Genomic DNA, 24,048 nt, shown 5'->3' with positions numbered 1-24,048 from the left:
AATAAGCTCATAGTAAGGACAATCTTCAGTTAAAAACACGAAGATTTTATTTTACCAAATCTATAAAACTTGCTTCAGTGGTCTTGCTAAATCTCCTAGAAATGCAGTTCCAGTTAGTATATACTTAAAAAAATTCAACATTTTTGTGAATCTACACTGTTTTACCTTTTCTGAAATATCTGGTGGCCAGCTTATAAGGATAAAATAAAAAGCTAGATGAAAGTAGGGCTTATTTTTCAGATGTGGTGGCTTCAGTGAACTGGTCTAGGTTGACCTGATTTGGAATAGTGGCTCCCCTTTTAACCTCAACTTGAGGTATCTTGACACCACCAAAGAAAAGAAGTCCTACCTAAAAGCAGGATACTAAATGATGATTTTTGAACATTTCTGATAGTAATAAGAAGGTTTGCGTAATTACTTAAGTTTATTATGTATATAATCTGATATTTTTTAGTCTATTATGTTTTACATGCTGGCTTTTGAAAAGCCACAATTTGAAATATGTTAAAAGATTTGCTCAAATCAACTTTGTCTATAAAAATAACTTGTCGTAATTTTCCACATTAAGCTGTATCTAAAATATATATATTTGGCTATTTTGAAATAGAAATAACATAAGATGCCCAAATGTTAAGAGTGGTAACAACAAACACTAGGAGCCTCTTTGCTCACATTTTACTGACCTCAGCTGCCTTAGCTTGCATACGTTTCCTTTCCTGTTCTTCTTCATGAAGTTTTGCTTCCAACTCTTGCATTTTTTTCTAGTGACAAAAATATCAAAAGAGATAATAGTGAAAAGTCTTAACTACCTATTTGTAAAGTTTTAATATTACAACACAGGAATTTGTTTGTTTGATATTGGAACAAACAAACTTGTTTGTTCACCATAGTAATGGGACCTCTGGGCTTGACAGCCTTCATGACAATCTCCATGTGTTCCATTAGAAGTCATTTGTGAGATTAGCTGTGACACAACTGGGTAGAATTATGGGTAAAAAACTCCAACTAAAGAACACAGCTCTTAGTGCACAGCTCTATTAGTTGTAAAGGCAAATAGGCAATATGGAGGCTGAATGTGGAACTTAGTGGTATTCAATACTTCCCAAGTACAACAATTAAAACTTAAATTAGCTTTGAGAACATAGATCAGTGATACAAGCCTTAAGGATACTCAAAAACATTTAATCTTTAAATATTTTTAAAGAATACCCTCATGCCCATCAAGATTAAAATGTGAACATTCTCTCCAAGCTTATAATTCTTCTTTTTAAAACTACTTTTTAAAAATTAATGAATATATTTTTTAGGAGACGTGGTCTCAATGTCACTCAGGCAGAGTGACTTGATCACAGCTCACTGTCATCTCCAATGTCTAGGCTGAAGTGATCCTTTTGCTCCAGGTTCCCAAGCAGTTAGGATTAAAGACATTCCATGACACTCAGCTAATATTTTTATTTCTGTGGAGACGGGGTCTCACAGTATTGCCAAAGGTGGTCTTGAATGCCTAGGTTCAAGTGATCCTTCCACCTCAGTCTCCTGAAGTGCTGAGATTACAAGCACGAGCCACTATGCTTGTATGTATAGGCACTATGCCTAAAACGCCTATGTACTTCTTTGCTATAAGACCACCTTTATTGCTATAAATATCCAGTGATATAAACAACCTTGATATGCATTAATGAGTAAAAGATGTATGCACTGACTTCTGCAAGAGCCTGCATTGTGGTAAGTTTATTATATTCTTGTTCAAGAAGATCCAGTTTTTCAAGCTGGCTCTGAACATGTGTCTGATCATGTTGCCGTTCTCTTTCTAAGGAAACCTGAAAAACAGCATTAAATATAACATGTTCATTTGACAATTAAAAACAAGAAAACACTGAGCACACCTGAGAAGACATTATATGCAACTGTCTGGCTCTTCGTACAACTACTTACATACATAAGAGAAATTCTAAGAAAACAACCTTATGACGAAACACCAGGGCATCAATAAATGATTGATATAAGTGTAATATTGTTCTAACTATACATACTACTTTACATAACATGTGTTTCATATAGTGAGACTACCTTTAGGCCCTGGAATAACAGGGACTTATTGGACATGGACACTACACATACACACACAGACAAAAAGACACACACACATACTTTCAACTAGTTTGGTCCTCTTAAGTAGTTAATGTCTGGTTTACATTTCCTTCAAATGCCATGTAAAATACTCTTAACTTTTTATCTTCAGGTTTAGAGTCACATATTTGAAAATACTGCCTCTTGTACAGACTTAAAGACAGAATAAACCACTGAACTCGAAGTGAAAATATAATAAATTGGGGTGTATTAGTAAAAAAGACAAAATACTAAATAATTGGACTTATGAACAGTGTATTTCCACATACAGTAGAACCTATAAGTTGACCCTCCAAGGGATTGTAACAAACGGGTCAACATACAGAATAAAGTCTACTAAACTGACGCATAAATGTGGTGCATGCTTCATTTATGAAAATGGGATCAACTTAAAATGATTATCAATGTAGGGAGGTTCTACTGTATAAGACTATAACAATAGGTATCACAGTAATAGCAATTTGAATTTGGCAAACCAATACAAAGCAATAATTTTATCACAAATCTGTGTGAAGTACTAATTCCTTTTTGTACACCTTAGTAGAACTTCATAGTTCTGAATTTGCTAACTTAAAAATTTGCATGAACTATTATTTTATTTCCAGTATTGAAGCCAGTTTTAAGAAATTATCCTTATTAAAAGTGCTATTTAAAATTTACTAATGAAACAAGGACTATAATCCAAAGACATATGTTTAATAGTTGTCTCCTAAATATTGTAGTCAAGACATTTTAAAGTTATCTCTTTGAACTGACCCCCTCTTTTCTTCAAGTCATTTACCATAAAAATGATACAGAAAGTAACAATAAGAATAGTAATAATTACACAGCATGTCTGAAATCAAGAAAGAAAAAATCTCCAGATGCAAAAAAGAGAAAGGAACTTGAAGGCAGATGAAGGGATCCTGAAGTCAAATACTACATGAGGCAGTACTGGAAACTGGCTATATCTGACATGCAGGAACAAGACACAAAACTTCAGACAATGTACAATCCACAATGATGCAAGAATACCAAGCCAGTATCAACATAAATCTGGGCCAGAACCAGGAAAACCCACCAAGACTCAGTAAAGGCAAATCCATACTGTCTCATAAGGCTGTTTGATGACTGATGTAAGTGTAATATTGTTCTACCTACGGAACGCACTGAATGTCCATAAAAATAATTCTAAAGAATATGAGTTCACCATTAAAAAAAATTGCCAAAAAATCCCTAAAATAACAGAAAAGAATAAAATAAATGAGAGCATGAACACTAAAAATATCAAATAATTCAAAAAAATTGAGACTGACTTAGTGTTTAAAGAGAGAAAAGGAATAAAAACCAGAGTTAACTCATTAAAATAACAAAATTCAGTGGACAGAAAAAGACCCAATTGAAAATATGGTCACTGAAATAAACTCAGTAACATATGAAAAGACCTGTAACATATACGAGAATTACTGAGACGCCTCAAAGTACTGAAAAAAGCTGCACAGTATTTCTCTTTTACACTGCATTTAGCATCATGTTAAGCACATAAATTTTCAAACAGAGATGCATAACAGAGATGCCCAGAAATTGCAGTATTTTTGATTAATTCAAATTCTAGATAACAGGAAAAAGGAAATGCTTTAAAAACATATTCAAGACTAATGGTGATGCTCTCGAGCAGATGTGGCTAATTAAATACAAAGACCTCTGGGGTAACAAAGCAGAAAACTACTTTGCTAAAATAATTGTGAAGAGTTTTATAAAGAACCTTCAAATAAGCTATTTCACTTTAGTCTTTAAACAAATTTAAGAGTTACAGAGGTGTATAATTTATACTTCTTATAATGTAGATTCAAAGAAGTTCACGACTTTAAAATATCCCACAACTAATGGTACACTTCTTTCCCAATTTAAGTAAAACTCCACGAAATACAACAATAATAATGAATAAAGCCCATCAAACTTTCAGATTCCATAACTGATCCCCCAAAATTTTGGTCATGGCCTATAATGACCAACATCATTAGTCCTCACTGAGAATAAAGGTCAATTTTCCCCACAACTAACTGTTCTTGAGTATCAATCCGTGAGGTACCTTACCTGTTTCTCCAAGACAGATGACCTCTCTATTTCCGCATGCTTTATCATATTTCGCATATATTCCAGCTGTTTTTCTAAAAGATTACACTTATTTTCTGCAGCTAACAATTGAGATGTCAGTTCTAAAAAATACATTAAAAAAGTAGAAATCAGCTTACCCAGAGAATAGTTTTTAACAAGCTGTTAACAGAATTGAATCTACTGTGTATACAAATTGCACATGTTCCATGGCCTAGAAACCTTCCTAGGTTGTCTAAATCATTTCTGTGTGCTAGAAAAATCGCCTTGGAGTCAGTTGCTAAATTTAATGAATGACATGAGCATCTGCTTCTTAAAATGCTCTTGAGAACAATGTAATTTTGTAGTATTCTAAGACACTAACCACTAGTAAATGCTAACACTGAATTTTAGAATAATTTCATAATACTTGATAGAAATTAATTTTCTTCATAATTAGACAAACCTTGATTATGCTTTGATTCCTCATTCTTTGAATTCTCCCTTTCTTGTATCTGTTCATCCAGTACTTTCTTATATTCAATTGTTTCTTTAGACAAGGTTTTCACACTTTCTTCTGCCTGAATCCTTTCAAGTTCCAAGCGTCGAATCTTATCTTGAAGATTTTTCAGAGCAGAAAATATGGCTGCCAAATACAAGCATGGATACTGTCAAGACATATATAGATTTTATAAAATGGCAAAAAAAAATTTTACCATTTGTTAATCACACAAAATTCACAAAACTATCCCCAAATATATATAACTGTCTTGATCATTTTTATTAACAAGAATCATATGTAGAATCCAACTGTAAAGTTAAAAATAGTGAACATGAAAGACTATTTTTAAATCTGCATTTTAAGCACGCACTAAACCTTGCTTCAAAAATTTGATTATAGGCCAGGCACGGTGGCTCATGCCTGTAATCCTAGCACTCTGAGAGGCTGAGGTGGGTGGATAGCTTGAGCTCATGAGTTTGAGACCAGCCTGAGCAAAAGTGAGACTCCGTCTCTACTAAAAATAGAAAAACTGAGGCAGGAAGATGGGGTGAACCCAACTGAGGTTGCTGTGAGCTATGACACCATAGCACTCTACCCAGGGCTACAGCCTGAGACTCTGTCTAAAAAAAAAAAAAAAAAAAAAATTCTAATTATAAAAGTAGTATCTAGCTGGCTGCAGCCATCAGCTCTGTCAGTCCTCCCAATGCCGTCCTATCTCCCGTCTTGTATGTGTTTTGTTCTCGTGTGTGTCCCTCTTCTTCATTTCCCGCCTTTCCACTCAGGTCAGCTCTTCCCTCCTCACGCTGGGTCACAAGAGGTCCCTCTCTCTCGCCTGTATGCAACAATGAAATTTGTCAGCTTCTAAAAATAGGAACAAAAGGAGAAATCTGTGACTCAACACCTATTTTATTTTCCTGCCAGCCACGAATCATGCCATCCTTAGATCACTCACCTCCAAATCCTGTGGAAAGGTTCTAAATAGGAATCTAGTTCAATGAAGAATCAAGGGAGCCTAGAGTTCAAAGGCTCTGCTATGGGAATCTACTCTCCTCATCGTGCCAGGCATAGAGGGAGGAACCTTTGTGTTTCATTCAGGGATGTTGTTGTGGAATACAGTTCTTCAGACGAATTTCCCAGGGCCTTCCAGGAAGGCAGCCCTGATGTTCAGCAGGGATTCCCCTTGTGTGCATCTCACCTTGTGCCCATCTTCTTTGTGCTGATCCCTTGGTTATAATTTGATTCAAAGCACTGATGCATTTCAGGTGGTTAAGATACTCTATCACCAGGTATGACTAGAAGCATAATCTAACTTTCCTTTTGAATTAGTGAGGTGGGACCAGAAACGAGGCCCGTTTGGCAGGCTCTACAGTTCTGTGCTTTCTTTCTGTCGTGGGATCCAGCAGATAGGCAGTGATATGAGGAGGCAATTGGTGGGAGACAATTGATTTCCTGCTGGACTGAAAAGTTTGATGTCTTTCAAAAAAAAAAGGTTAGGTTTGAAGATACTTCCTCACCTTCCACAAACACTGAATAGGTGCTCTAAAATGTGGGCTTTGACCTTGTCTTTCTCTGTGTAAAATATTTTGTGTGGAGATGACTGTGGTTATGGTGTTACACAGGAAGAGGGTAGAACAGGCCTTGCCCAGGCTTTGGCTATCTCAAAGCCTAGGTCTTTTAACTCCACAAATTTATACTATTTCTGAACCAAACTAATACCTGAGTGAGTGAGTTCCACTTCTAATCTTAAATACCTTCTGATGAAGCACTTACGAGGGCCCAAAGCAAAATCTATGCCAAGAGTTAAGTAGGTTACAGCCGCTACACTGTGATAAATAAGTGATCTTATGCGATATATAAGTTGTGCATGCATTCCTTGTTAAGAAAAAAATGTGTGTATGTGTATATAAAGTAAAATAGTTATAATCATGAAAAAAATAAAAGTAGTATCTATTCACTGTAGAAAATGTAGAAGATATAGGAAAATACAATGAAAATAATTATCCTACTACTCCGAGATAACAGTCATTTTTAGTTCTTTCAATCTTTTCTATTTGCGTAAAAGAGATCTAAATATAACTAAATTCTGTTTTTCATCTTAGCTTTAACAGTGAGCATTCCCTCACATCAGTCTTTAAAGATTATTTCTTTATGATCAATATTTAAAAATTAAAATGTTACTGAGTCAAAGAATATTCATATCTTTAAAGGCTCTTGAAACAAAGTACCTTCCAAAGGGGTTGAATCAAATTATACTTTCATCCAAAGCACATGTTTGCCAACACAGACCAGTATAAATTACAAAATCTCTGTCTTTCTGATAAGAAAAAAATGCTACTTCTGGTTCTTTTGTATATCTATTCAAGTTTAAATAAATCTGTTGTATACATTATTGGACAATTATCTCCCTTTCATAAATTTCCTCTGCTCAATTTCCTATGGAAAAAAGCTCCCCTCCCTGCAGTTTGTCCTTAATTCTAGTTTTGATGTACAGATGCTTGATTTTTCAAAGATATACCTAAAATTATTTCCCATCAAGTTTTCTTAAAACTTAGAAAGTTCTTCTGAGTCTCAGGATCAGATAGAATTTGCATTTTCTTTTATTACATTTAGAGTTTCAAATATTTTACATTTTATTTTTTAAGTCAAAAGTATTTTTTGTACTAACGGAACAACTTTAAATGCCCAATTTATCACATAGTAAATTCATATATACTGATATATAATAACATGTTGATACTATAATTATTACTTACACATCCCCAAGGCAGTTTCATTCTTTCCTTCTACTCTGGTTTCACTAATACTACACCATTATTTCAATTATGAAAACTTTATAAACATGAATCCTGCTAGTTCCTACATTATATAAATCTTTAAACATTTCAATGCTATTTTTAACCAATTAATTATTCACAATCATTTTGCCTAAATGCTGATTTCAATCATACATTAGGTAGGGAGAGCTGCCATCGTTTTAAGAATTGAATGTTTTGAGTCAGTGCAAGTCACATTTGTCCATTTATTAACATCATACATTCAACAAATTTTCAGCACATATCATGTGACAGGCCCCAAATAAGACTGATACATTTTACAATATAGCCAGCTAATATTCCATCAGACAATGACTGCAAGGAATGTAGATGTGAAATATATACAAGTAGAAATCTGAAAAATTGACTGGAAAGACTATGAGAATAAGAAACTCAGACATAAGATTAATATCAAATGGAGCAATTCTTTTCTATACCTGTAATAAGATAAATGTAATAGAAAAAAAATTTAAATGTCCTTTAAATATCTATTAAGTTTTCTTACCATCTTCTGAACCACTGAAGCATATTTACTAAAACTTTGTAGTATCAAACATTTCTTGCATTCCTTCATTAAATTATGTTCAGTAGTACATAATTTTGCTAGTATTTTATTTTTTACATTTATATTACCCAAACTGGCTGGAACACTACATTTTTGTTCTGTATTTTAGCAACTGTAGTGTCACAGAACTATGTGGGATTAACAAAAAGATGGAGTGTGCGCTTTCCTGTTCTGATTCTGGAATGGCTTATATATGATGGAGCTGGTGTTGGTGTGTAGGTTCCCAAGGGGAGTACTTTCAAGGTGACCCTAAGTGATATTCAGCAAATGATGTATGTAGCACTTTTTCTAGGATAAGTTCATGAACTTAATTGTCTGCCCTTTTATACACATTGCCAAACATTATTTTCTACGTCAAAAATGCAATTTTATAAAAGATAGTTAATAAGTATAGCAAGATTATATTTCATCCTCTTATGATATATAGCTTTCTAATGAATAAATAAATTTCTTTTTTTTTTTTTTGTAGAGACAGGGTCTCACTGTTACCGCCCTCAGGTAGAATGCCGTGGTGTCACACGGCTCACAGCAACCTCTAACTCTTGGGCTTACGCGATTCTCTTGCCTCAGCCTCCCAAGCAGCTGGGACTACAGGCGCCCACCACAACACCCAGATATTTTTTGTTGCAGTTTGGCCGGGGCTGGGTTTGAACCTGCCACCCTCAGCATATGGGGCCGGCGCCCTACTCACTGAGCCACAGGCGCCGCCCATGAATAAATAAATTTCTATGAAATGTCTAGCTTTCTAATTAGGATTTTTGGATCTAGGTGATCAATTTACATTTTTTATCTTCATTTTAAGAGTTACCATATTTGGTATAAGTCTTCAGCTTTATATATATGAGTAGTTTTTTCTTACAAACATGTCTGCTTTCTTGAGTTAAAAAACTTCCTGGGTAAATCAAGTGATAAGCATTCATGTTCTCCCTAAAAAGGCATGAGAGTGAACTCCTGGCTTCTCTCCCCCTTCAATTGTCCTCTCTTCTTTGAGTTCACGAAGTACCGTGCCATTAATGCTTAAGTTACCATATTACCCTTAAATGAAAAATACTCTGTGCAGAAATGAACAATTCAGAGATTTTTTAACTTCATATGTGTACACCAGGGCGAGAGACAGTGGGGAAAATATTTCTAGAAGAAGCAAATTCATAAATATTTGTTGAAAGAAAAAAGTAACATACTGAAAATACTGCATTTTTCTTCTCAGAAATGGACTGTGCATAGCAAATATCAGATTTAAAATTTTTATCTTCCACATTACCCACAATTTCTGAACACACATTTAAAATGAAATATATTTTGGTTAGTCACATATGGAAGTATGAATGCCTCTGGAAAATCAGACATAAAGGGAGATCCTAAACTTCATTTGATTACTGAAATATGAGCTCCTTGGGGGAAGGAGATGATCTTTTTCATATGTAGTAATCTTTATAGTTGACTAACTTCCTACATTGACCCCCTCCTGAAGTTGATCCATTTTCATAGATTGGACATACATCACATGTACATATCAGTACAGTAGAACTAGTTTCTTACATTGACCACCCCCATATGTTGACCAGTCCCTTGGGTGGTCAACTTACAGAGGGTCCATGATAATTTGTAAAATAAAGATGAGGGTACCATTTATTTGTTCTTATGAAAATAATTCATTTGAGTCAGTATTCTCTCTGGTTTTCCCTAGAAAAGAACGTCAAACCTAGGATGTTGAGGGCTGCCCTAGTACTTGCATATGTTCTGTTAGCTCTTAGTGAAGTGAGAATTTATATAAACACAGTTGAACCTGGGTATCTACATGGGACTGGTTCCAGGGCAGTCCCCACCCCACAATATGAGCATGCTCAAGTCCCTTATATAAAATGGTATATAGTATTTGCATATAATGTAGCACCTCTTCCTGTATACTTTAAATCTTCTCTATATTACAACACCTAATAAGAGTGTAAATGCTACGTAAACAGCAGTTATACTGTTTTGTTTAGGGAAAAATGTCTGTACATGCTCAATACAGATACAACTACATTTCTGATCCTCAGTTGGTTTAGGTAAAGGATAAGGACCTGTGGGTATGAACAGCCAACTGCACATGCTTTTCCTCTTTATTCTTTTGGCAGTCAGATTTTTATTTATTTTTTTGAGACACAGTATCATTCTTTTGCTCTAGGCTAGAGTGCCATGGTGTCAGCCTAGCTCACAGCAACCTCAAACTCCTGGTCTCAAGTGATCTTCCTGAGTAGCTGGAAGCGCATGCCATAATACCTAGCTGAATTTTTCTATTTTTAGTAGAGATAGGTTCTCATTCTCACTGAGATTGGTCTCGAACTGAGCTTAAGTGATCCACCAGCCTTGGCCTCCCAGAATGCTAAGACGCAGGAGCTGCTGTGAGGGGCCCACTCAGACATTTTAATAAACTTGTAAGAAAGAAAGTCTCCAAGATCAATTAGAAGACAATTAGCAACAATTTCTTTCTCCCTAACTCTTTACCTGGCAGAACTTTACATCTTTCTAATTCATCCTTTAGCTAACATACTTAGTGGTTCCCTTACTTTACTGTATTTCTGAAATGCCTTGACGAGCACTTATTTATTCATTTATTTTTGAGACAGGGGCTACTCTGTCACCCACGCTGAAGTACAATGGTATCCCCATAGCTCACCGTGACCTCCAATTCCTGGCCTCAAGAGATCCTCCTGCCTCTGCCTCCCAAAGTGCTAGGATTACAGGAATGAGGCCGTTATACTCAGCATTGAGGAACATTTAAAAAATCACAAAGCCTAGGACATACCCCATACAAAAACTAAAAGATATCTAAAAGAATATTTTGAATGGAAGCCAGGGATCCAAGAGGATTTTTAGGCCAATCTAATGGAAGAAACCTAGAAATTGTTTTTCTTTTTTTTTGAGACAAGAGTCTCATTTTGTTGCCATAACCTCAAACTCTTGGACACAAGTGATACTCTTGCCTCAGCCTCCCAGGCAGCTGGGATTACATGCGCCCACCACAACACCTGGCTATTTTTTTTCTTTTCTTTTTTAAGAGATGGGATTCCCTTTTGCTCAGGCTGGTCTCAAACTCCTGAGCTCAGGCAATCTGTCCACCTTGGCCCGCAAGAGTGCTACAATTACAGGTGTGAACCACTGCGCCCAGCTAGAAACGGCTTTAAGTGACTTCAGGCAGCACTAAAAGAATGGAAGACTTTCTACCCACTTGTCAAGTCCAGTATGTCATTAATTCAAAAGACTGCAGTGCATGGTGTACATTAAGCTTATCAGATCTCAATGTTATCTGTTGTTAATAACAAAGTCAGGTTTACCTGTTGTTTGGGACATTGCTATAATTAATACATCAATACGAGTTTGTTGTAGATTAAAGGAGTGAAAATATTTGCCATCTTTTGTTTCCCCCAAATTGCTGTCTTGGTAGTTATTTACCTTTCTGGCTGTTCCTACTTTTTGGCTCACTGTCAAATGGTGGTATTTTCCAGAGCTCTTTTCTTCCTCTACTTCCTCCTTTGAGAAACCCCTCATGGGCTTCATCTACTACTGCATCCTTGATAGAATAATGTCTAATTTCATTATTCAGCATTCTCTATTACACCTTAGACTTACAGTTTCACTTGCTTAGTATTTACCTCCATTCACTGTCACAGGCCCTTCACATTCAATACAGTCAGAATTATATCTCCTTGAAATACTCTATTTTTTCTGTGATCTATCTTAATCATACCATGAATTATCCATCCTAGAATAGAAACATTGGACTCAAAGATTTTTCCATCTTCCTCACTGCTCACATGCTGCCACTGCTTTAGTTTAGACTCATCTCTGATATAAACTTCAGTTCAACAAACATTTATAGACCACATATGTCATGCAATGTACTCTGTAAGGAGATGAGATGAAGACAACTGAGATGATCCCTACCTTCGAGGAGCTATCATCGAGATTCTAGATAAGATGGTACTAGCTACATTCTTCTACACCTGTTAAAAATGTTTACACAAACAAAACACTACCTTGATTGTACTCAAACTCTTTATTACAGCAGTTCTCAAATGCATGAACCCATGAAAATCAGAGTTCATGCAATCTTTCCCAGGGTCTGTGAGGTCAGCATTGTATTTTTATAATATAACCTTTTGACTATGAACAATGTCTACAGATCTTCAATACAAGATCCTTTTCTGGTGCAAACACTTGTGGGCATGTTTGGTTTCTGAGCACTCTGCATTCAAAAAGTAAGACTTTTTGCTCTTTTCACTGTGTTAATGTTTGCTAATGATGATGCAAAATCAATGTTCAGTAAAACTGCTAATTTTAGCTCAAATTAATGAAGTGGCACTAAACTACAATTGTAAGCATTATGTTCTTCACTGTTACACTCTCCCAGAAAGAAAAAAGAAAACAATATTTTTGACAAAGTAGTAAAAATGTCAAGTTTATAAATTTTTTGCATCTATACTCTTACAGAAATGTTCTTCTTATAGAATTTTACTCCATCTTTGCAGCCCACATTATGTAGTTTTTCTTTCTTCCTCCGAAAATCTTTTCTCTCCTCTAGTTTCCCCAACACATACCTCTCCTGGCCCTCCCCAAATATCTTTTCTGAACTCTCTTGGCCCTTTGCCCACACCTTATAGCCTTCTTTCTTTTGTGGAAGGAAAGACGATGATAGTTTCTGTGTCCATCCTTCTGACTTTGAAAGGATTAATACAAGAAAAGCTGTAGAAGTGTAATGAACAGTAATGATTATCCTGGGGCACTGCTTAAACAGTTCACATTCCTGTGCTCTGAGAGCATAAAAGTTTATTTATGGTCCTGTTTATTATTTCTCTTATTAATTTTTCTTTTATCTCCTTTTCTCCTTTCTCTCTTCTATTCCTTAAAACTATTGGTATCACACTCAAAAATTTAGCTTTATTAGTAAGGGCAGCGCCTGTGGCTCAGTCGGTAAGGCGCCGGCCCCATATACCGAGGGTGGCAGGTTCAAGCCCAACCCCGGCTGAACTGCAACCAAAAAAAAAAAAAAAAAAAAATAGCCGGGCGTTGTGGTGGGCGCCTGTAGTCCCAGCTACTCGGGAGGCTGAGGCAAGAGAATCGCTTAAGCCCAGGAGTTTGAGGTTGCTGTGAGTTGTGTGATGCCATGGCACTCTACTGAGGGCCATAAAGTGAGACTCTGTCTCTACAAAAAAAAAAAAAAAAAAAAAAAAATTTAGCTTTATTAGTAAAACACTGGGCTAAACATTTATTGACTTTGAATTAATCTGCCCACCTAATCTTTTTTTGTTCTTTAGTAAACTGCCTATCTCTGAACTTTTTTAAAAGGTTTTTTTTCCATAGATGTAAAGATTAGGACTACAATGTAACATTGTAAAGGAAGGACTACTATCTTATCCTACATTCTGTGTTCCTGTTGAACTCTTACTATATGGTTGTTTTACCTTGTGCCTATTTTTAAATAAGAAATTATTGAAACTTACTGTCTTTTGCTCCACTGTGGCATTCAGCTGTTCATGTTTTGCTTTTTTAATCTACGCTGTCTTAACGTCGTCCAATTATTATTTTTTAAGCTGCCAAAGCCTTTAACTTCTACATTCTAAAGAGCAGCACCTTTATCAATTGTTTTAGCCATTAAATTAACATTTTATCCTTGAAATGCAGTATCTTATAAATAAAAGAAGTTTCTGGCTTGGCACCCAAAGCACAGTGGTTACGGCACCAGCCACATACATCAAGGCAGGTGGTTTTGAACCCAGCCCGGGCCTGCTAACCAACAATGACAACTGCAACAAAAAATAGCTGGGTGTTGTAGTGGGCGCCTGTAGTCCCAGCTACTTTGGAGGCTGAGGCAAGAGAAATCGCTTAAGCCCAAGAGTTTGAGGTTACTGTTAGCCTTGATGCCACAGCATTCTACCGTGGGTGACATAGTGAGACTGTCTCAAAAAAAAAAAAAAAAAAAGAGGCAAGAGGTTTCTACTTAGTGAATATCAAGTATTGAAATTCTTAAAAGATACCAGACTGTCTGCTTAAATTTATTTCAGCAAAAACTTTGAGCTCCCATTATGAGCTAAGATTTATACTGGTAACTATACTTAGATATTATAATCCACCTGGATTTTATCATACAATCAGTCCACAGTTTGATAAACAGTTTCATCAGATTAATTTTTAAGATATTCATAACACATCCCATTTGAAACAAAAAGTTCCTAATTTACAAATGCCTGTTTAGCTTATGACATGGCTAAAATTATATAACATGTCTTTTACCATCCCATAGAATCATTAACATAAATAATTGCTGCAATTATTTAGACATTAGTATTAGACATAATTTAAAAAAAAAAAAAGAAATAGATCAGCCTTTCAAATAAAGCAAATACATTTCATTTAAATCCCTCATTCATATAAAAAGTGTAAGATAGGTATATTTTAAAGGCTACAGATGAAAAACACATCTCAATGATTACTCTAATATCCTACTGTCTCTGTAGGTCACCATAAGGAAGGCATGAGAACAAGAAAGAACAGTTTCTAGGAGCAAAGACTGTCTCCAACTGACAGCCTACAAGGCAAAAGAATCTCAGTCCCACAAATACAGGCAACTGAATTCGGCTAAGAATCTATATGAGCCTGGTAGATTTCCCCCAGAGTCTCCAATAAGAACATAACTCCACCTTGATTTCAGCGTGGTAAGACCCTAAGCAGGGGACCTAGATAAGCCCACCCAGATTTCTAAGCTACAAAAAACTGTGAGAGAATAAATACATTTGTCTTATTTAAAGCTAAGTTTGTGTAAATTTGTTAAGGCAGCAGGAAAGCCAACCTATATGGCAGGTTCCATGAGCAAATACATTTCAAAGAGTCAGAGCAAAGGATGGGTAAGGAAAAAAAAAAATACAGGCCACGATGAAGGTCCAGTTTATAAAAAAAATTAAAAACTTATTATGTAAGCCATGCAGAGGACTAAAACTTCTTTGTTTGAAGTGAGAGAGTTGATGGATGACAATAAAAATGTTGCTAACTGGGGATGAGAAGGAGAAAATGGATAAGGAGATCAATTAGAGTCTATTATGAATATCTACGCAACACATGATGAGTGACAGAACCAAAGCAATGAGAACAAAAAGAAGAACCAATAGCAATTACAGATGAGGCACCAAGCATTTTAGCTTTGGTGAGCTCATGGAAGATGATGTTCAACAATCAATATACGGAACACAAGAAAAGTATAGTATTTTGAGGGGGCTAAAAACCGGAAATAAAGGGAGAAATAACTTTCCCCTAATTTCAAAATAGAGGACAAAATTAAGAATTTTAAAGAAGTAAACAGACATAGATAACATCTACTTTGTTAGGCACCATTACCTCTGCTGTTGCTTTCTGGATAGGCAAGTGTAGGCTTATTTGGGGAGCGTCGTAGATCACTATTAAGGAAAGGCTTATCAGATGGATACACTACATATGGAGATGTACAATGGCGAACCATACCTCCACTAGCCTTTGATGGTTCAGCTAAGGTGTTCTGAAAAATAAGAACATACAAATTATTTTTCAAAACTTTAAATCACAAATAGTGCACTTAAATAACAAATATTCAAGAATGAGAACTGTATTGTCCAAATGAACACAAATAGAGACAACAGAAAAACAGAGCCCACTGATTATACAAAATAGAAGTTAATCATTATTTAAAGAAATATAATTTTTAAATTGTTTTATCTTTGCCTGAATGTATATATATGCCAGATACTGTTAAAATAATGCTCCTATAACTGGAATACAAATAATGTGCAAAAATATTTAGATATGGTAATCACAGTGAATTCAAAAATTACATCTTTAAATTATGCACTGTGAAATATACATTCAGAAAAGTCACTACTGTCTTTTTATAGGGCCAGAAACTGCTACAAATGATCAAATCTCCATACCCTCAATCAACAATATACTGCCTGGATATTTATAGTGTCCAAAACTCCAGAAAGAAAATAAAACATTATCCTTGTCTCAAAGAATTTATATTTAGTTAGGAAAAGGGTTAATTAGAAAACATTAAGGCTTATCAACATTCAAATATAAAACTTCATTTCCACAAACGATTTTGTTATGAATAAGATGTTAAATGTGAGATTCCACATGTTAAGTCTCAGCCCATGAGACGCTAACTGTTGGAATTTTATTTGTTGAAGGCGACATCCTATTAATTAGATGGACCTAGAGTCGGTAACAGAAAAGCTGAGGGCTACTGCGGAAGATATGACTACCAGTGTCAGCTGTTCAAAATTCCCAGACATCCATTTTTCTTCTTCAATTCTAACCCCTGGAGCAAAGTACGTTTTTCAATTCTAACCTGTGGAGAACTATATATGCTTATAAAGTTCCAGAATAATCTGTGATCAGTAAAGTTCAAAAGAACAAATATTTATAATAACAGGAAGCAACTCCTGAAATAAACAAAAGGTTATCAAAATACCTACATGAATTTAAATCTTACTAAAAACTGAAGATTCTACTTCCATGTTAAAAGCTGTACATATCTCCAGTTAACTGAATATGAAACATTTTATATTTATGTAAGTATAACTTATATTATGGCTGTGAAAACCGATGGTGAACACAAAGACCTTAGGAGTAATAAGTAGGAGTTATAAGTCTCAAAAATAGTCAAATAAATCAAAGTCTACTATAATGTGTTCAGATGCAACAAGGCCTAGTATTTGTCATCTCCAAACTTAGAATAAACTGACGTCTAGTATTAGAGGCAACCAGAAAACAGGATTAGTTTTCAATTCTTTGTAATATGGTCAAAGATCTCTCAAAGGATCAGGAATTACTGCACAATTTGATTTTAAATATAATTTGTCACACAGAACTACAGGTCTTCATTTTATTGAAAAGGATAATTTTTTTGTGCAATAATAATAATGTGCAATTCTCTTGTTTACAACTAAAATTTTTGTAAGTAATATGTTTCTAAAATACACTTTCAGAATTAAAAGCAAAATGAAGAACCTGATCACTGTCTTTCCTGATGGCTTATGTTCTTAAGGCAAATATCCTATTTAGATACATTCAAATTCAAATATTTATTGAACATCTCTGTATGACAATGCTAAGTATGAAGGATGACTAAAAAATGTGTTTTGCCTTCTTAAGTGGAAGGTACAACATGGCTAGAATAGATTAGGTACGTAAAGTTCAAATACAAAGAGTAGGTGGAAAATGTCAAACACGACTTGACAGAGACTAAGTGCAAATTAAATTCAGATGCATGCAACAAAAGCTTTGCTTAAGATTATTGTAGTAGCTCTTTCAAGTAGGCCTGCGGTGCCGGCAGCATGGGCATGTGTCATGGACTCTGAACTGCTAGGAAGCTCCGTAGTCACAGAAGAGACCAGAAGTGGCATGATAAACAGTACAAGAAGGCATCTGGGCACAGCCCTGAGGCCAACCCTTTTGGAGGTGCTTCCATGCAAAGAGGTCTGTGCTGGAAAAAGTTAAGAGTTGAAGCCAAACAGCCAAATTCTGCCATTAGGAAGTGTGTCCAGGTCCAGCTGATCAAGAATGGCATTAAAATCACAACTTTTGTATCCAACGACGGCTGCTTGAACTTTATTGAGAAAAACAAAGTTCTGGTTGCTGGGTTTAGTCGAAAAGGTCATATTGTTGGTGATTCCTGGAGTCCGCTTCAAGGTTGTCGAAGTAGCTAATGTCTCTTTCGGCCCTTTACAAAGGCAAGAAGAACCACCAAGATCATAAATTTTGATGAAAACCGTAATAAATTTTCATATGCCAAAAAAATAAAAAAGATTATTGTAGTAACGGAAGATTTCTAACAGTGCTTAAATCAATGCTGAGTCCTACAGATTGACCTATAGGTCTATCTGATGTATTGATAGGCAAACTAGAAATGGGTATTAAAAGCGACTGTTCCCAGGTTAATGAATACACTAGCTGAAAAAAGGTTTGTGCACACAAGTTGAAGAATGTAAAATTGGAGAATTAAGTCAAAGGCCAATGGTAGAAGAACTTGTTAATGTAGAGCTTGAAGCAGTTCCGAGTAATCAACCCAACAGTTTTAGATAATCAACTGAGTTTCACAAAACATTCAAGGGAATGTTTCAACCCTTACACAAACACCCTAAAAAAACAGAAAAAGAGAGAGCCCATTCATTTTATAAGGCTATCTTGATCCCCAAACCAGGCAACAATATAAAAAATAAACTTATAGGCCATTATTTCCTCACAAATAAATTTCATCATCTTAAAAAAAAAATTGAGTAAATCTTATCAATTATATAGAAAGGATAAAACAATATGATCAAGGTAGGGCTATTCTAGTGATGCAGAACTGGGTGAACATTATGTTTTTTAACAGCTATCCTAGTAAAGTTAAAATCCACATGATTATCAACAAATGTAAAAAAATCATCCAATAAAATTCAACAGCCATTATTAAAAACAACTATTTTCTATAATATGAAGTTTTACATAAAAATGCAGTAAACATACTCAGTGGTGCAAAACGTGCGACATTAATTTTAAAATGAAGACAAAGCTATTTACACAACAAATTCTAGTTAACAATGTATTGCATTTCCTAGTCTGCACATTAAGAAAATGGCGAGAACAAATATTAAGACAGAGAAGAACCCAAACTTCAAAGATTATGAATGTCTAAACAGAAAACAAAATAATCTTCAGTTATTAGAATTACCTAGAATTTGACAAGGTTGCTAGGTAAAATCAATAAGTAAGAATCAGTAACTTTATATACTAGTTAGAAAATACAACTTATGAAAATACATATTATATAATAACAACTAGAAATATATTTAATAAATATAAAGATTTGAAATTATAAAAATGTTAAAGTTCTAAATAAATGGATTAACAGTCACAGACAGAAGGTTTAATATATTAAAAATACCAGTCATTCTCAAATAGCTACAGGTGCCTGTAGATCAGTGGGTAGGTGTAGGGCGCACCGGCCACATACACTGAGGCTAGAGGGTTTGAACCCAGCCCGGGCTAGCTAAAACAACAATGACAGCAACAGCAACAACAACAAAAATAGCTAGGTGCTATGGAGGGCGCCTGTAGTCCCAGCTACTTGGGAGGCTGAGGCTAGAGAATCATTTAAGCCCAAGAGTTTGAGGTTGCTGTGAGCTGTGATGCCATTGCACTCTACCCAGAGTGACAGCTTAAGACTGTCTCAAAAAAAAACAAACAAAAAACCCTGCAATTAAAAAATTTGTAGGGAAAATACAGGAGAATATAACCAAGGCTTTGGAGCAAAGGAAGAATTTTTTTAAACAGAAATCACTAATCATTAAAAAGGACCAAAATTTTATTAAAATTTTACTACAATTTTTATTAAAATTAAAAATCCCTATTAAGCAAAAGATATGAAAGACAAGGTGCATCTGTACTCCTAACAGACTGAGGATTAACATACAGAATACATAAAAGAATGCATATAAATATTATATATATATATATATATATATATATAAAGAACAGGCATGCAATTGAAAAAGAAGCAAAAGACATAAATAGGAATTTCACAGAAGAAATACACAAAAAAACTCCTGAAAGTCTGGGGGGGGAAAGGCACATCTCACCAATGATTCCTGGAGCACAAATAACAAATAGAACAAGATATCATGCCACACCCACCACTCAGCAAAAACTGTCCCACAAGTCGGATGATTTGATTTCACCCATTTAAGATGTAGAATTAAAGAGGACTTTAATTTGTGGAAATGTGTAATGGTATAATCGCTTTGGGAAACAATTTAGTATAACCAAGTTAAGATGAAGCAATTTCTCCTGCATGTGTTATCTGATGAACTGTTTTCTCTCTCTCCCCTTTTTGAAAATGCTATGGACTGAGACACTAAACACATTCTAGAACCCCCACAGACCAGCTTGCAATTTGAAAAATCACTGCTCTAGAGTTACTCCTCACAACTCTTTTCACTTAGGACCCCGTAATACTCTTTAAAAAATTTAGTGAAGAGTAGCATTGCTTTACATTTTATTTTAGTAAATCTCTTTAAGGTTTGGCTTAAAAGGATACTTCATTCTCTTATCTGCTGCTAAATTCACTCTGTTAGATGTCATTTTGGTTAAGTATCTGAAAGAAATCAGGCTCCCACAAACATGCTGTTGGATACAGAGGTCTCTCGCAGAATTCCTGTGAGGGTCTCAGAAATACCTAATATTATATATTACTACAATGTCAAAGTGGGTGGTTATGGGGGGAAGATGCAAAAAGGGACACAAAGATTTTCATTTTATTATTCTCAAGAATAAATCTTGAGGGTTATTATTCTCAAGAATAAATCTTGTAAGGGTTTTTGGTTTGGGGAAAAACATTAAAAGGCAGGCATAAAAGACTTTCTTATATATTTCAACACTATGCTGCATATATTTCTATACAGCATTAAATTCATTATGCCTGGAGTTGTTTTCCTGCCCTCTCCACCAGTGAACTGATACACAGTAATCAATAAATGCTACTTGCTATTGCAGTAACAGCAGAAATACTTAAAAAGACCAATTGAAACTTATTATCTATTTCCATATTGTTTACATTTTGAGATTTACATGGTCTGTGCACCCTAAAGATCATTTTAAAATCTACTTGATAAAAATCCTTGCCTAATAGGCTGGTCTTGGTGGCTCACCTCTATAATCCTAGCACTCAGGGAGGCCTAGAGTAGATGCTTGAGCCCAGGAGTTAGAGATCAGCCTGAACAGGAGACTCCATCTTTACTAAAAATAAAAAATCTAGCCAAGAAGTTCTAGTGGGAGTCTGTAGTCCCATACTGGGGAGGCTGAGGCAAAAGGATCATCTAAGCCCAAGAAATTGAGGTTGTTGTGAGCTATGATGATGACATGGCACTCTATCCAGGGCCACGTCTTAAAAAAAAAAAAAAATCCTTGCCTAGTAAAAACACCTCCATTTACTACAACTACCCTGTTTCCCCGAAAATAAGACCTACTTACAGGAAAGATAGGACGTCTCCTGAAAATAAGACCTAGCGCATCTTTGGTAGTACACCTTAAACAAGGCACTGTCTTATTTTCGGGCAAACAGGGTAGGTCCATGACATTTGATAAATGTCTTCTCAAATGTTAGATACAGTTGAAAACATGTACACCTGGAGTTGTTAATGTTTCAAGACTGAAATCTGAATGAAGTCTTTGGAGTTCATGTTGCAGTTTATAGAGTGCTTTCACAATTCTATTGAAAACGGTAGTTTATGCACCAGGAAACAAACTAAACTTAGTCATTTTTGTTTTGAGAACTAGTAGCATCTAAATTAGACATTTTGATGTAGTAAATAGTTAAAACTTAAGAAGGCTGTTATGCTTTGATCTGTAAAGGGTCTAGACCAGTGGTTCTCAACCTTCCTAATGCTTTGATGTATTTTTATTGTTAGAAAGGGGTCACCACCCACAGGTTGAGAAAGGCTGATCTAGATGTTCTTCGTGTACTCTTAATCAACTTTAAGCCGAGTTTAACACACAAGATATGTATGCTTTTCTAGTTAACACTTTTTGGGATTTCTTTTAAGACTACCATAAGGACTACCATAATCCTAGCACTCAAGTGAGGCCTACCAGAGTGGACTGCTTGAGCCCAGGAGTTAGAGACCAGCCTGAACAAGAGTTAGACCGCATCTCTACTAAAAATAAAAAAACTACCTGGGATGTCCTGGTGGGATCGAGATGGGTTGAACATATCCCAGTACCACTGCTCATTACATGACCTTGGCATAGCAGCTCAATATAACATTCCTTGTTCAGTCTTCAAGTTCTGACAGTAGTAAAAAGTCCTCTTCTCCAAAGTTTGTTTATCCCGTGTAATCTTTTCAATCTACTGACTCTTGTAATACCACTATTTTTCTTTCCTTTTACTGACCTAATTCTTCAGTGAACTCCAACTGTTTCATTCATTTCTTCTCCTTAAACTCCCCAGACCTCTCTGCAAACTTGTTACCCTCACTTTGCTCAGACCCTGTTACATTTTTGGCCTCATTATCCAAATTCAAATTAACCTCTGAAAGCTGAAACTGAGGAAACGTGACTTCCTCAAGGTGACCATGCTGTCTTTAAGTGTTCCCTACACTACTAGCTTGTGAAAAATCATTTTATCCTTATATTTTCCTGGCTTCTTCCTTCACTACTCCTCTTTTCTAGTGTTTCCACCTACTTTTTAATTCATCTCACCCAACTGCACCTCAATTACCTCTGCTAATTCCAAAACATGTCAAATTTCTGAAAGCACCTATTGTCTTGGCAAATATCCCAAATGCCTGCAGTGCCTCTTTATCTTTCCACTGTTCTTGTGACAAGAAATTGGAATTCCTTAAAGCGAGGACTAGCTTACTGAAGCACAGCTAATACTACTACTTAGAAATTGTTCTAGTTGGTAGCACTTGTGGGCTACTTGTTCTTTCCTACTCATCTGTTTCATTTTAAAGCCTAAAAGTATGTTAGGCACCGAGCACTCGCTAAAAGGCGCATGTAACAGCTCCACTTCAATTTGTCACATTGACTTCCTAACTCTCCTCAATGCCGCGCGGTTCCCCGAACGCTAAGCGGTCGAGACTGTTAATTGGACAGATAACTCGTGGGGAGGCAAAAACAATATTTATTTAAGACCAGTACTCCCGGTCTCCTTTCCAAAACGCATCTCCATATCGCAGTTCTGTTAATGCTCTGGAAAATGCGCTCCCCGATCATCCACTTAAGTGAACGAGACGATGGGAGGGGAGGCACTGAAGGCAAAGAAAACAGCACAAGCAACGACCAGAATGCTCGAGAGACTGCAGAGTACTCAACGGCTGTCTACTGAATAAACTGGCGCGCCTACCTGGTCTCGGCGAGTTTCCAACAGGGGCCGTTACACACTCACGTGACCAAAGGAGCTATGTATTCCCAGGCCAGCAAGTGGGCATTTATCCTACCCGAGCCTCACCAATGCTTGCCAACCTGGGCTGCTACGCCGAAACGTCAGTGAGGGCTGGGGCATACAAAGGGGCAAAACTAAACTGTTTCACGGGAAGCCAGAAGGTGCAGCCTCTACAGAGGAGCAGTGAGCGAAAGCCGGTGTAGCGCAGGGCGATTCAGCCGGGCGCTCCAGCGCAGTCCTTCATTACGGGGCCAGACACTGGACCGAGAGCGCCCGGAAACCCAAAAAGCCAAGAGGTGCTGGGACCCACCCGGAGCCCATTAGAACGCCGACTGCTTCTTACCAAAAACTGAGAACCAGAAGCCGCAGAGACCGACGCCGCCGCCATATTTCTGCCCGCCCAGTTTGGGGGCAGCCTGCGTTCCCCTGCTCTTCAAGATTCGAGAGCCGCCCCCCAGGGGCGACCCTAAGCCCAACCCCTGATGGAAGGGGTACGGGTGCTGGCGCCGGGTTTAGAAACCCCAGCCACACAATCCCTCAGGACGCCCACGCTCCCCGAGCACACAGAAAGGGCGACACGTCCTAACGGACGTTTTCAATATCCAATCAAAAAAGCAGACGTCTTCCTGTAGTAGGAGAGAACCCGCCTCTTCCTCCGGTGACGTCACAAGGTAGCGCGCGGCTGAGCTGGTTGGGGGTCGATTACGCCGCGGGCTACCCGTCGGCTCTGGGGCATTCTACAAAGGGGTGGGCCTTTTCGAGGAGCAAAATTGGACGAGGCGTAGTGTTGTCGCCAGAGGCAACTGAGTGGAAAGACTGAAGTAGAATAAAATCGAATGCAAACTACAAATATTCCATCAGTTCCCTCGGATTACGTGCTGGAGAGTGCGTGAGTCTGACGTGGGGGGGCCGCCTCTCCAGGTGCAGTACTTACCTTTTGGCCAATAACGAATACCATTAGGAGGAGCTAATATGGTCCAATAGAAGTCAAAGGGAAAAAAGCCAGCGGCAGAGAGCGAACTTTTTGCGAACA

The 24,048-nt window shown here is 36.6% G+C and overlaps 1 protein-coding gene and 1 pseudogene across 2 annotated transcripts in view; one reads left to right on the top strand and one right to left on the bottom strand.

Annotated features, from left to right (window-relative positions):
- The window catches only part of CEP57 (centrosomal protein 57), a 47,704-nt gene extending 23,727 nt beyond the window's left edge, over positions 1-23,977 (bottom strand). For both annotated transcript variants that reach the window (XM_053560197.1, XM_053560198.1), the window contains exons 1-6: positions 23,359-23,977; positions 15,455-15,611; positions 4,670-4,849; positions 4,207-4,328; positions 1,704-1,820; positions 684-761 (exon numbers count right to left, since the gene is read on the bottom strand). In XM_053560197.1, the coding sequence (XP_053416172.1) occupies positions 684-761; positions 1,704-1,820; positions 4,207-4,328; positions 4,670-4,849; positions 15,455-15,611; positions 23,359-23,403 (699 nt within the window). In that variant the 5' untranslated portion in view covers positions 23,404-23,977. The remainder of the gene's footprint in view (positions 1-683; positions 762-1,703; positions 1,821-4,206; positions 4,329-4,669; positions 4,850-15,454; positions 15,612-23,358) is intronic.
- LOC128564654 (40S ribosomal protein S23-like) lies at positions 17,384-17,951 on the top strand (annotated as a pseudogene).
- Positions 23,978-24,048: the final 71 nt, after the last annotated feature.

Source organism: Nycticebus coucang, chromosome 14 (assembly GCF_027406575.1).
Source record: "Nycticebus coucang isolate mNycCou1 chromosome 14, mNycCou1.pri, whole genome shotgun sequence".
NCBI lineage: Eukaryota > Metazoa > Chordata > Mammalia > Primates > Lorisidae > Nycticebus > Nycticebus coucang.
Note: the sequence above shows the minus strand (reverse complement) of the source record. Positions and strands in the feature narration are given on the sequence as shown.